Below are 13,252 nucleotides of genomic sequence, written 5' to 3'. Positions count from 1 at the left end.
GCTTTAGGAAAGATGCTGCTCAATTAAAAGGGTTCAGGAAAGATTTACGAGCGTGTTGCCAGGGTTGGAGGGTTTGAGTTAATGGGATAGGCTAGGTTTTTTTTCCTTGGAGCATTAGAGGCTGAGGGGTGACCTTATAGAGATTTATCAAATAATGAGGGGCATGGATAGGATAAATAGACAAGGTCTATTTCCCAGGATAGGGGAATCCAAAACTAGAAGGCATGGGTTTAAGGTGAGAGATAAAGGTATAAAAGGGACCTAAGGGGCAAGCTTTTCACTTAGAGGGTAGTGTGTGTTTGGAATGAGCTGCATGAGTGTCACAAAGCTTGTCCATTTTTTTCTAAAAGCTGTTCCTTGGCTCAAAGATACTCTGACCTTGATTTTTATTCAGAGGGGTAATAAACCAGGCTGGGCTCCAATCAGTCTGGTTTGGTACAGAGATGTAAAGGATGTAGAGAGGCCTTTTGTTTATATGTAAACAGATGAGACTTCAGACCAGAGTGGTCATGGATTAGAAGTGACCTGTATAATGAAAGGGGAGTGGTCTGCTCTCTAGCGAGCTGAGCTGAGCTGAGCAGTTTTAGATCAGCCTTGAGCTGGGGAGAAGTTCAATAGGGAGCTGGATGGAAACTCTCCCTCTCTCTTTCTGACCTTCAACTTCAACCTGTAAGCATGTGTTCCATTTATACTGGATTTATAAAGGGAGTTTGCTTATTGGGACGGTTGTGTATATTCGGAACAGCATGATTAAGTCTAGCTGGATAGGCGGCATTCTGTAGGGGTTTTTTTATTCTGGTCTTTGGGTTTCATTGTGCAATTTGTGATTAATGTTTGTCTGTTTTAAAATCTAGTAGTCAACCTGGCTAACTTACTTGGGGGTATTTTCACTGTACACTTACCAAAAAAAAATAAATTGCTAAGTTATGATCTGAGCTGGTGGCTTGAGTGGTCTGGCTTAGTCCATAATACAGAGGAAGTGGTGGAGGTTGGTACAATTATAACATTTAGGAGGCATCTGAATGGTACATGAATAGGAAGGGTTTGGAGGGATATGGACCAAATGCTGGCAAATGGGACTAGATTAATTTAGGAAATCTGGTCGGCATGGACGAATTAGACCAAAGTGTCTATTTCCATGCTGTACATCTCTATCTGTTACTTTCTACATCCTTGATCCTGTTTTGCCTCTATCCTTTCTTTCATGACTGTTCTGTCTTATCTTTTATTATCTTAATTTTCAGGAGGTGTGAGCAGAAAGAAAGCTAAGAAATGTTTAGCGCTAAAAGGCAAGTGTGAGTATTCTGTTTGTGAGATTGCTGTGTTTCTGTTTCCCTATCTCTATCATTTAATGATGCTGCCTAAAATCAAAGCACCTCTGAGCACATCTATGCAGGAACTTTTGACATCTATGCATTTGTTCTTGGAAGCAAATAGATCACTTATTATGTAACTCACAACAAAATGGATAGATAAAGAACAAATTTCCCCTTGTTGCTGGATGGATGGCTTTGGGTATGGACACTGGTGAAATTCTGCTCAAACAAATGTTTTCTGGCCTTTCAAATCCATCGTAGTCAGAAAACAGGACCTACATTTCACAATGCATCAGAGCCGTCATCACCGGTAATGACTCAAACACCCATATTGATGTGTCTGGAGTGAGGTGAGATCAGCTCACAGTCTGAAACAGATCTGCAAGCCCAGATCTAGCAATGATAGGAGCAGCAAGGAGTTGGCACATGTTGTGTAACGGTATGAGGCCCATTCTGATCAATATCCTTTGTACTGTCCAGTATAATGGTAACATACAGAGTTAGTGAGAGAAGAACTCAGGATCTTGAAGGAGTAAGACCTACAACCTCATTGTCTTTGAAACAATGTCTATCATATTAATGTAATTCATGATTAGTTGCTATGTCACGGGAAATTGTTTGTGATAAGAGCCTCTTTTGGTTCCATTACCAAGTGATTTTCTGCTATTTAACCAAACCAAAGGTGTTCTGTAAACCTTTATCAGGAAAGAGGATGGTGACTACAAATCTGTTAGGTAGCCCATACCAGTATGATGATCACTGGTGAGGATTTCCCTCACTATAGCACACTTGTCATTTTGCATGAATATTAATTGCAAGAATATATGCAATGGATAGAACAGGATAAACCAGCTAATCTATTTGATCTTTCATCAGCGTGTCACACCTTAAACCCTGTCTCTTGTAAGGACAGTGACAGAAAGCTCAATTGGTGAGGTACTGGGGTCTGAAGGAAGATTTTAGGTTAGGCCCTGTCACAATGTCCTTCCTGGAGCGATCTACATAAACGTAGTGAACACTTGAAGAGGTTGTGTTAAATGCAGCTGAAAAGTAATGTCTTCAACCATTATCAGTGCTCCTCGTGGAATCACCCAATAAAATAATTTAGAATTATTGATTCCCTGAAGTGTAGGGGCACACCATTTTAGCCCACACTAACCCTCCGAAGAACATCCCACGCCACTACCATATACCCCTGCATTTCCCATGGTAACCCACCTTGCCTGAACAATTTAATTTGGTCAATTCACTCAATCTGCGCATCTTTGGACTGTGGGAGGAAACCGGAGCACCTGAAGGATACCCACCTACACACACAGGGAGAGTGTGCAAACGCTACGCAGAGGGTGGAATTAAACCTGCGCTATGAGGCAGCAGTGCTAACCACTGAGCCACCCTAATTACTTAGGAGGGTAAAAGTGGTTGAAAAGTTGATGCTATGAACCTGATGCTTGCTTAATTGAAAGCAGGGAGTTACAAAATCTGAGTCAAAAGCTTTCAGATTCATCATTCATTTGCCTTTCCCATGACCAATGAGTCACTGGGAGCAATCTGTATGGATTGTGTTCAGAGAAAGGGTTTCTGGTGCATGTCTCTGATGAGCTCAATTTTTGTCCAAGTGGTGAATAATGCATGTTTTTCTTTGTAAATTTAAGGCTTCACTGACCGTAAGCTGACATCCAAAGCAGGACAAAGACAGCCTGAACGAGAGAAGCAGCAGACTCTGGATGGTGAGGGAGGCTTTCCATTGTCTTAATATGGTGTTATCTATGTTCTCTTCAAATCAGTAACCAGGCGGTGCTCTGAAAAAAAAGCTAGCTGAGGTCTGGGTCCATTAAACTGCGTGATTAATTATTATCGAGCTGTGATTTCAGAGGGCATTTCTGTGCCTGACAAAGCCCTCCTGCTCTAAGGGGTTGCTGAGTAACAGCAAGCCAGGGGGCAGAAAAGCGACAGGTTGTTAAAGTTCTTGTCCTGTGGAAATAAGAGTCAGCAGGTAAGAATAAAACACAGAGCTGGAGAAGATCTGAATTTGTACAAAATTGTGAGTTATTCAAATCTCTACAGATTTTAGAAAAGTGAATTTTAATGCATGTGCGTGTTTTAAGAATGAATTACTCTGGTTTAAAATATGGATTTATCACCAAATATTTATGTTAAGTATTCAGAGGTTTTAAAGATTCCCTCAAGGGAAAGTTATATATGATAAACCAGTAGTGAAAGACAGCGTGCAGACAAATATTCAACTAATTCTAAATTGACAGTATACCCTCTTTAAAATTGCTGAATGCTATTTTGTTTAAGTATTTAGTCCATCTATTAGCAAAAAAAAACCAAAAACAAAAATTATTTTCCTCCTTTTGATCAGGGGGCAACTCTGTTATGAATCTCAGCCGTTTTGCCATTGGAAAGTCCTTTCTTTACATTATTCTTGTTTCTTTAGGCAAACAACCTGCAGATTATGTGCAGTCCCAAACTAATTCCACTCTGCCTGCAGAATCTGAGGTATCTTGCTTTTTAAATTCATGTCTATAAGTGCAGTGCTGCATTGGGCCTGATAGATGTAATTATTTTACAATATTTTGCATGCAACTTTGCATACATTGCTCAGTGCAAAGTTGCCCTGTGAAGGAAGCAGTAAATCGTAGCTGAATGTTTCAAGTGGTTGTTCTTTCTCATGTACTTGTCTTGTCAATCCAGTCACAGGACACAGCATTATTGAGGACTCACGCCTCCCCAACTATTCTGGAGGTGCTGAGTTAAACCACAGCTACCATTTTTATCTCCTGGCAGAACTCAATAATCCACATTGAATTGGAAAAACCAGCAAGCGGCGGTTTGGGCTTTGCACTGGTGGGTGGTGACAATGGAACTGCTGCGCTAGTGAAGGCGATTAGCCCGGGAAGTGTGGCAGATCTGGATGGGAGACTCAAAGTGCGAGACAGTCTGTTGCAGGTAACGTCTGTTGGGTGATAAAGCCCACCTGATGAGTTGCTGTTAGTTGCACATCATGCGATTCATGTGATTCGTGACAAAGATAAAGACCTGCATTTATTTAGCATCTTCCATGACCTCAGAAGGTCCTGAATCATTGAACTACATTTGGAGCACAGTCGCTGTTATGCTGCAGGAAGTGTAATGGCCAATTTGTTCACAGCAAGCTCCCATCAACACCAATGCAATAATGCCCAAGTAATCTGCTTCTAATGATATTGTTTCAGTGATGGCTATTGGCTCGGACACTGCAGATAACTCTTCAAATCTTCTTTGAAACAGTGTCATGGGATTTTTTTGTAATAATCTGAGATGGGACAGACATATTATCCCATCTGAAAACATCTCGAGTGGGCACCCTTCCCTCTGTCCAGCACTGGATGACCAGCCTAGATTCACTCATTGAGGCTCTGGGGCATGGCTCCTTAATGTGCTACCAACGCAGTGTTTGAAAAACTCTGACAAAAGTTGCAAATTTTCCAAAACATTTGCCTCAACTTTGATGGAAGGTCACCAGGAAAGGGCTGCTTGTGTTGTTTCTGTCAAGTTTTGCTCCTCACTGATGCAGAAAGCAGTCGGGAACAGTAACACAGTTGTTACTAATAACGCACAAAATTATTGCATATTAAATTCTGTTTACGGTTGCACTTCATTGTAGAGTTAGAGGATGACTCCTGAGGTGGTAGTAGATGATCTGCTCTCTCTATGTTGTAATAATTCTGTATTTATTATCAATTGGAAAGTTCATGTTATCTGTATTAATTTAATAATTATCTAGACCTGTTGATCCATTCAAGTTGGTATGTCTAAAAGAAAGATAGTACAATGGAGTCAGTAAAATAGATTCAGGAGTGTATTTAGACATGGGAAATTCACTTAGACTTGGAGCAATTTTGTGTCGGAAAAGTAACGTAGTCAGTTGAGTGAGTCTTATCAGACAAAATTGCTGTCCTAAAAAAAGCGTTAGATGTAGCTTTATAGGAAACTGGAATTTAAAATCACGTGTATACTCTGCATCTAACAGAAGTTTGTTTTAAATGACAGAAAGGTTTGCAAATTCTCACCATGCAGATGTACATTCACCCTTTTCCCATTATTGTCGAAGGAATTTGTGTTAAAAAAAATGAAGCAAAGCCAATATGCCGGGATCAGGTTAAGGCAGTCCTTATAGTTATCTGACTCTTGTAAGTATTGGCATGATGAATGATAGAATCCCGACGGTGTGGAAGCAGGCCATTCGGCCCATCGGGTCAACATGGTCCACGCAGAAGAGCATCCCACCCAGACCCCGTAATTGTACACTTCCCATGGTTAACCCACCTAGGCTACACATTCCTGGACACTATGGGCAATTTAGCATGGCTAGTCCCCCCGCCCATCTTTGAACTGTGGGAAGACAATCATGCAGGCACAGGAAGAATATGCAAATTCCACCCAGACAGTCAGCCAAGGGTGGAATTGAACCCTGATCCTTACCTACTGTGAGGTAATAGTGCTAACCACTGAGCCACCATGCTGCCCATCTTATTAATAATTGTGTCACAAGGCAAATGTTACGATACAGGGCATGTATTGCAGATGTATGAGGATTCAGATCAGCTCAGAGAGACACCATCAGGTATTTGCCAGTCCAAACTATCACTTATATACTTGGACAAAAGGGAGTGCAATGACAAATTACCCAGGAGCTGAAAGCTGTAAATCTGGTGCACAGTTGTCTCACTGCATTTTGTGTTAGAAAAGTGGGCCAGTCTTTCTGAAGCTTTTCTGAAGGCCTGTGTAAAACACATTAAAATCATCATTTGATATAAATGGTTCCTTCAATGGATCATAGTCTTTTTTACTATTACTTCATCATTGGCCTTTCTTATGCATTTGAAACTGTTGAAGTGGAGTGGGAATGATCAGGCCTAGCTGAGTAGGCTTCATAAAGGTAAGTGTTATTATCTGATGTTTGGTTGTCAAATTAGGTCTTTTTTGTAAATATAGTTTCTTCATTTATCTGAATTCTTGCATCAGTATTTCTCACTGTTTGGTGCTGATGTATGGATTGTAAATATTTTATTTCTAAATAGCCAAATAAGCTATTTTGCTTGCAGCAATTGAAGTGGGATTGGGATTGCTTTTGAGATACCAATGCCATTTCCTAATGCTGGGGAAGGCAAGTGGTTTCTATGGGGATAAGGAAAGCAGATACTTGACACTTCCTCATACTTGATGTACAGAGCCCAAAATGTGCATTATTGGCTTTATATCACATCTAAGAGGAGGTATGGTGTCCTGTTTTCACTACATAAAGGGCTACTATGGAGCTCCTCTATTTCTTGCAACATTGCATAAACCACAGAGACACCTCTTCCTTACTCAGTTCTTAAATCCTTTCAAACTCTTGCACTGTATCGATATATCTCTCGCCTGCATGTCCTGAAGTCCTATTCTTGCCTAACACATCCGGTAGAACACTTATTTGCCAGCCATCACAGAGTGGAGCTTTTCTAATCCACCACTTTGCTGTAAACGTTGTAGCCACACTCAGTGTTCCTTCACTTAATTTCAGCCTGGCACCGTTCTCTTCTTAATCTCAATTTAAAACCCATTTTGGAGCTTCGGTATTTACTCTCTACACAAAGGTAAGCATGTACCTGTTGGCATCCAAGTTGGGGTGTAATTGCTGCAAGGTCAAAGCTTTGCTCATTATTCGAATGTCCAGCCCTAATGTGAATTGAGGAGCCATCACCCCTTTGGGTCAGGCAGTCAGAATCATCGAATTCCTACAGGGTGGAAGCAGGCCATTTGGCCTATCCTGACCCTCCAAAGAGCATCCCACCCAGACTCAGTGCCCCTTTCCCTATCCCTACATTTCCCATGGCTAACCCACCTAACCTGCACATCTTTGGACTGTGGGAGGAAATCAGAGCACCCGGACGGTGAATGAGCAAACTCCACACAGACAGTCACCCAAAGGTGGAATTGAACGCAGTTCCCTGGTGCTGTGAGGCAGCAATGCTAACCACAGAGGCACCCTCTAATAGTAACACCACCATAGTCCAACTGGACTACAGGGCTATTCTCTTAGCTATTCCCAGCACTGATTAAGCACAATTCAGACAATGGACTATGTAAAATAAATAAAATAAATACATGCATTAGAGGAAGCAAAAGAAGGAGGATATGGATGAAACAGGAACACCAACAATCGTAAAAGACTTGGAGGAGAAAGGACTTACGCGGTACTGTCAGTGACAGCTAGAAGAGATAAAACTGAACATAAGAAAGGATCAAGATTTGATGCAACATTCCAAAGCCATGGCTGGGATCCTTTTTACTGATAACTAACCTTGATTAAAGAGGATGTTTTTACTATGAATTAGCTATGTCTACAAAACACAACACAAACTCTTCTATAATTCTGAAACTCTGTTCCTCCATATTCCATTGAATCCCATTACTGTTGTGCTGTTGTAGTCCTGAAGCTAAGTCTGCAAGCAAATTGTGAACATGACTCTGAATACTTTGTTCTGCATGTGTCCAGCAAGGGAAATAAAGTAACATCAGTGATATAATCTCGTGTCACTATTTCTTTGTTGATATCTGCTAAACCAAGTGTTAAATGGTTGTCACTGGATGGTTTTCAACTCATTTGGATCAAGTAGTTGGCAGCATATTTCCATTCAGTTCTGAAGAACCTAACTTTGTGTTGTACCCTTAAATCTGCACCGTATATATAATTTCGGCACTGGTTGTGAGCATTGGTACATCGACACCTTTCAGCTAATTCATTCCAATCTTAGTTTGCGATTGTTAAAGTTAATCACCTGAGGTTTTTCTGAAATGGGACACCTCATGAAGTGCCCTCTTAGTCACACTAAGTTAACAGCTTTTCCCAGAAAGTTGCTGAAGGTGTGCCTTAATAATGGCAAGCTAGGTAGAACAGGGCATCTTCTTAGTGAACAATGGGATCAACGCTTCACACAAAGAGATTGAAAGATTGAAAATTGACTAAAGAAAGAAGTTAAAAATCACACGACATCAGGTTATAGTCCAATAGGTTTATTTGGAAGTACAAGCTTTCGGAGCGCTGCTCTTCTTCAGTTAGCTACCTGATGAAGGAGCAGCACTCCGAAAGCTAGTGCTTCCAAATAAACCTATTGGACTATAACCTGGTGTCGTGTGATTTTAACTTTGTCCACCTCAGTCCAACACATTAAAGAAAGAAGGGTGAATCAGAGGGATTGAATTCAATTTCTAACCAGACACAGATAGTGAAATGGAGAGAGAGTAAGAAACATTGGATTATGTGAAATGGAGAACAAGATAGCTGGAAAGGTAAGAAAAAATGTCTAAGAATTGGCATTATTGAACTAAATTCACAACCTGCACAATTGTAAGATTGCACATTTTAATTGTTCTATTTTGAGCAAAATATTCTGGTTGTCAATAACACTTATTACAATGTTAAAACAGGGCTTGCATTGTTAATTCTGTGGCTTAAATTTGTCTGGTTCATTTAACGTGTGTTAATTTGCGAATGTGGCAACCTTACAAAAATCACGGGAGTTTAACAATGAGAAGCTGTTCCCAGCTGCTTGTGGCTTTGTGGGGCACCTCATCACCAGCACAAGTGTTCATTACTGACGGCGTGTTCAGGCATGATTACCTGTTTACCCAGTTCTGGTCCTATGTGTCCAGTGTTAATGAAAGCTTGAATATTTGCTGATATGAATGACACTTGAGATTTGAATTTAACAGAGGAACAAGGTGTTACCCTAATATTGCACAATATAAGGCAATGTAAGAAGTTAATTACTCATTTGTTTTAACTCTTGTTCAGAAACAAGGCCAATCTTGTAAAGTTTATGTTTCTGTTATCTTTTTCTTTACTTTCTTATGGAATCTGATATTCCTGGAATGTTGTTTGATGAGCTGTAACTTGTCAAGAGATTGATGTCTTCTTATGGGCAAATTATCCTAAGGATCGGAATCATGAATATTAATGTTGCTGTTGTGTAGTTTACTAAAATGCTTCGAATGCCAAAGAGTTTCTGAGTAGCTGCTTTATGTTAAAAGTTGGTATTTGAGCATAAAGCAACTTAAAATTTTAGGGAATTAAGTTCATGGGGGTAGGGTCTAGTTGTCCACTATAGATCATTGTAAGCACCAGAGAAATAGCAGTCATTACTAAGTCTGCATTGTCCAAACCAGGGGATGTTCATTGCTGTGTCTAAGCTTGGTCACTCAGTGAGTTAAAAGGAGTAGTTCATCCATTTGGCCAAATTACTTTGATCTGATCTTGAAACATACTTCACCGTCACAGTGAATAGGATATTAGAATATAGATGATTTGTTTCCAGCTGCTTTGAACACACAAGAAATGGGAGCACAAATGGACCATTCGGCCCCGCAAGTCTGCTCCACCATTCAACTAGATCTTGGCTGACCTACCACCTCCACACCATTTTCCCCACACTATTCCCTGATACCCTTATTATCCAAAAATCTATTAATCTCTGGCTTAAATGATCGATCCCGTGCAGCTCTCAGATTCACCACTCAGAATCCCTGTACTAAAGAAAGAGGCCATTCGGCCCATCAAGTCTACACTGACCCTCTGATGAGCATCCTGCTCAGACCCAGCCCCTCACCTTAACTCCATAGCCCCACATTTCCTGTGGTTAATCCTCCTAACCTGCAAATCCCTGGGTACCACAGGGCAATTTAGCAATTGCCAAAGGCCAATCGACCTAGCCTGCACATTGTTAATCATTGGGAGGAAACCAAAGCACTCAGAGGAAAAACCCACACAGGTAAGTGGAGAATGTACAAACTCTACACAGACTATTGCCCGGAGCTGGAATTGAACCCAGGTCTTTGGTGCAGCAGCAGTGCTAACCTCTGAGCCACTGCTGCTCTTCATCTCTAGTCAGTCTAACGCTCTCTCTCTCTATTTCTCTCTCTCTCTCTCTCTCTCTCTTTCCCCTCTCCATCTCTCTTTCTCTCTCTCATTGTCTCTATCTCTCCATGTCTTCATAGAATCCCTATAGCATTGTGCAAAGCACTGAGCAGCTCTTATCTCTTCCTCCATATCTCTGCCAGCCCCCGATCTCCATCTGTATCACTGCATCTTTCTATTGTGCTGTCTCCCCACTGTGTCCAGAGCAGCAGGGAACAAATCATCTATATCTACATCTCTCTCGCCCAACTTTGTCTCATGAGCTCTCTATTTCTATTGATCTCTCGATCCGACTAACCACTGAGCCATGGTGCCACCAAACTGTCGGTGAGGAAGTTTTCCCTCATCTTAGTCCAAAACGGGCTGCTTTCTTTTTGAATGTATTCATTTGTAGTAGCCGGGGGAGATATTCTTCCTGCATCGACCCTGTTGGGCTCTAACAACTTTCCTGATGAAGGGCTCATACTCGAAACATCGATACTCCTGCTCCTCGGGTGCTGCCTGACCTGCTGTGCTTTTCCAGTGCCACATTTTTCGTCGCTGTAAGAACTTTGTACGCTTCAAGTTATAGACCCTATCCTTGTCCCTCTGAGGGGGCTTGGTTGTTGACTGAGACTGCATGAGTGAATAGTTACCCAAGAAGGAGTGGTCTTGAATAATGAATAGCTCCCTGTGATGAAAGGTTTGTCAAGGCATAGCAGAGAAAAACCTGTCATTGCTTCACTATGCGTTTTTAAGAAGATAGCCTCTGGGTAATGATAAACAGCCAAAACAGTATCCAAAACCTTAGAGGGTAATGCATAAGGAATGAGGCTGAAGAGCTGAAGAATGGTCACATGCAAGAAACAGAACTAAACGAAGACTTGCATTTATGTAGTGCCTTCCACAACCTTGAGGCATCTCAAACTGTTTTACCACCAATAAAATACTTCAAAACTGATGAAGTGCAGGAAATATAGCTAGCCCCTACAAACAGATAAAGAAGCAGTTCTAGCAGAACGAGATGGAAATGGAGCAGCTGGGCAGAGGAGGAATTAAGAGCTTCCAGTATCATTTTTTCTCAGGCTGTGGAAGATCACAGATGGGAGGAGGATGACAGACTTGAAACAGCTTGGTAAACCAACTGATTAAAGATCACATCTGGGCTGTGATTGTAAAGAAATAATTGCAAACAATTTCGGGTTCATTCAAGATGGTAATGTTAAATGTCAACAGATGAATATACACACGTTGTGGAAGAATTAACTTGAAGTGTGTACAAAACCAGGAAGGTATAAGAACTATGACTTGCATTTATTCGGGCAAGGGGCACTGTTGGTGGGAGGTTCAATCAGGAGATGGATTGACATCTGCCCAGCCTGCTCCGAAGGAATAAACTTCAATTTTTCTACATCAGGGATCAGATGCAGGGTGTCGTCCTGAAGAAGTGGAGAGCTTGCATCAATTGTGGAACTTCCCCACCAATACAATGAAGAAGTTGGAGCGTTCACTCCAACACTTCTGAAATGCATGTCTTCAGCAAAGAAGATTCAGACTCAATTGGATCAATCAAAAAAAATGGGAATCTCTAGAACTAAAATGAAGCAAAATCTGCGAAAGCCCAACATTCAACTGTGACAGTAAGTCTGACCAGGCAGAAGGTCATAAATAGCAATGGCATTGTGTTCAAACACTTGTAATTCAAATATTCATATAGACTGTACAGTCAGTTGGGCTAAGGGCTTTCCAAGAGTTAGCAATGAGAAGTTTTTATCTGTCGAGGCTGATGAAGTGGTGACAATTGAATTGAATCGATCCACTGCCTTTAATAGGCCTTGGTCCAAGTAGTTGAACTCCAATTAGTAGTTAACCATCAGAATCATTGACAGAGGATTCTTGTGACACAGTCATTGACAGCTCTGAGCCAGGAGACCTGCGTTCATGTCCCACCTACTGCAGAGAAATGTAAGAACATCTCTCAACTTTGACTAAAGAAAATTTCAAATCACTGGTGAGTACAAAGAAGCATCAATGAACACCCATGCAATTTCTTCAGTTTTTTGCAAGATCTTAAGAAGATGCACAACTTTAAAGAGTTTTAAACTATCAAACTCTGGAAGATTCAGGTGGTGTTAGAAACGATGGTGTTAAGTTGTGAAATAACATGGTAGAAAGACGCTGCCTCTTTCTCAAACCAGATGGAGAGGCTTAAACAATGTTTAGCTTTCAAATTGTGATCCTACATTGGGCAGACTATGAGTGGAAAAGAAATTCCACCTCAGTTGTGACTTGCTACTGAAAGTTTATTCCTCGTGTGGACTGATGTGGCGTTAAATGAGCTCAGATAGGCAATCCCATTCCATCTAGAGAGAGACCAAGTCTGAAAATTTCAAACCTAAAGATGAGATAGATAAGTCAATGTTTATGGGAATGAAGTTTCTGCATACACAACATTATTTGCTTCCCAGAATAGGTGACCAAAAAGAAGTGACCCGGTCAATGAGATTGATTGTGATATTAAAGAAATGCATCTAGTGTGCAGTAACACCTGGAACCAGAGGAAACTGAAGTCTAAGAAAAGTCAAGTCTGCATTAGATTGATTGGAAGGATTTGATTTACTCATTTCATCTCCATAATGATCACTATTCTGACCATGAAGGAAACCAAGGCAAGAAAATTGGGGATAACAGAATTCAAAGTTACCAGTTACAAAAAGAAGACAGATGAAGCTGATGAAGAAGTATATAAGTGTTATCAAAAGCTGAAAGTGAATTAAACGTCAAATAATTATAGCTAATTGTGTCGTACGTTTTGCAGAGCAGACACTTAAATTATTGCGGGTTTAATTATCCACGGAAAACAACTCCTGGCTTTTGAATCAGCAAGATTAGAAGCAGAGAGAATGAAACATTTACAAAGGAAACAATCTCACTGACAAATGTAGTTATGCAGCCAATTTCTTTAATGGGATTACATTAGTTCTACTAAATTTAAATGACATTTGGCTACACT

At 40.8% G+C, this 13,252-nt stretch overlaps 1 protein-coding gene across 1 annotated transcript in view; it reads left to right on the top strand.

The window, feature by feature from the left end:
- Positions 1-13,252, top strand: part of ptpn20 (protein tyrosine phosphatase non-receptor type 20) — a 254,022-nt gene that overhangs the window by 163,547 nt on the left and 77,223 nt on the right. The window contains exons 28-31 of the mRNA XM_060854122.1: positions 1,245-1,295; positions 2,972-3,046; positions 3,760-3,821; positions 4,110-4,271. Coding sequence (XP_060710105.1) covers positions 1,245-1,295; positions 2,972-3,046; positions 3,760-3,821; positions 4,110-4,271 — 350 coding nt within the window. The remainder of the gene's footprint in view (positions 1-1,244; positions 1,296-2,971; positions 3,047-3,759; positions 3,822-4,109; positions 4,272-13,252) is intronic.

Source organism: Hemiscyllium ocellatum, chromosome 43, assembly GCF_020745735.1.
Source record: "Hemiscyllium ocellatum isolate sHemOce1 chromosome 43, sHemOce1.pat.X.cur, whole genome shotgun sequence".
Lineage (NCBI taxonomy): Eukaryota > Metazoa > Chordata > Chondrichthyes > Orectolobiformes > Hemiscylliidae > Hemiscyllium > Hemiscyllium ocellatum.
The sequence above is the reverse complement of the archived record's forward strand: the minus strand, read 5'-3'. Positions and strand labels throughout refer to the sequence as shown.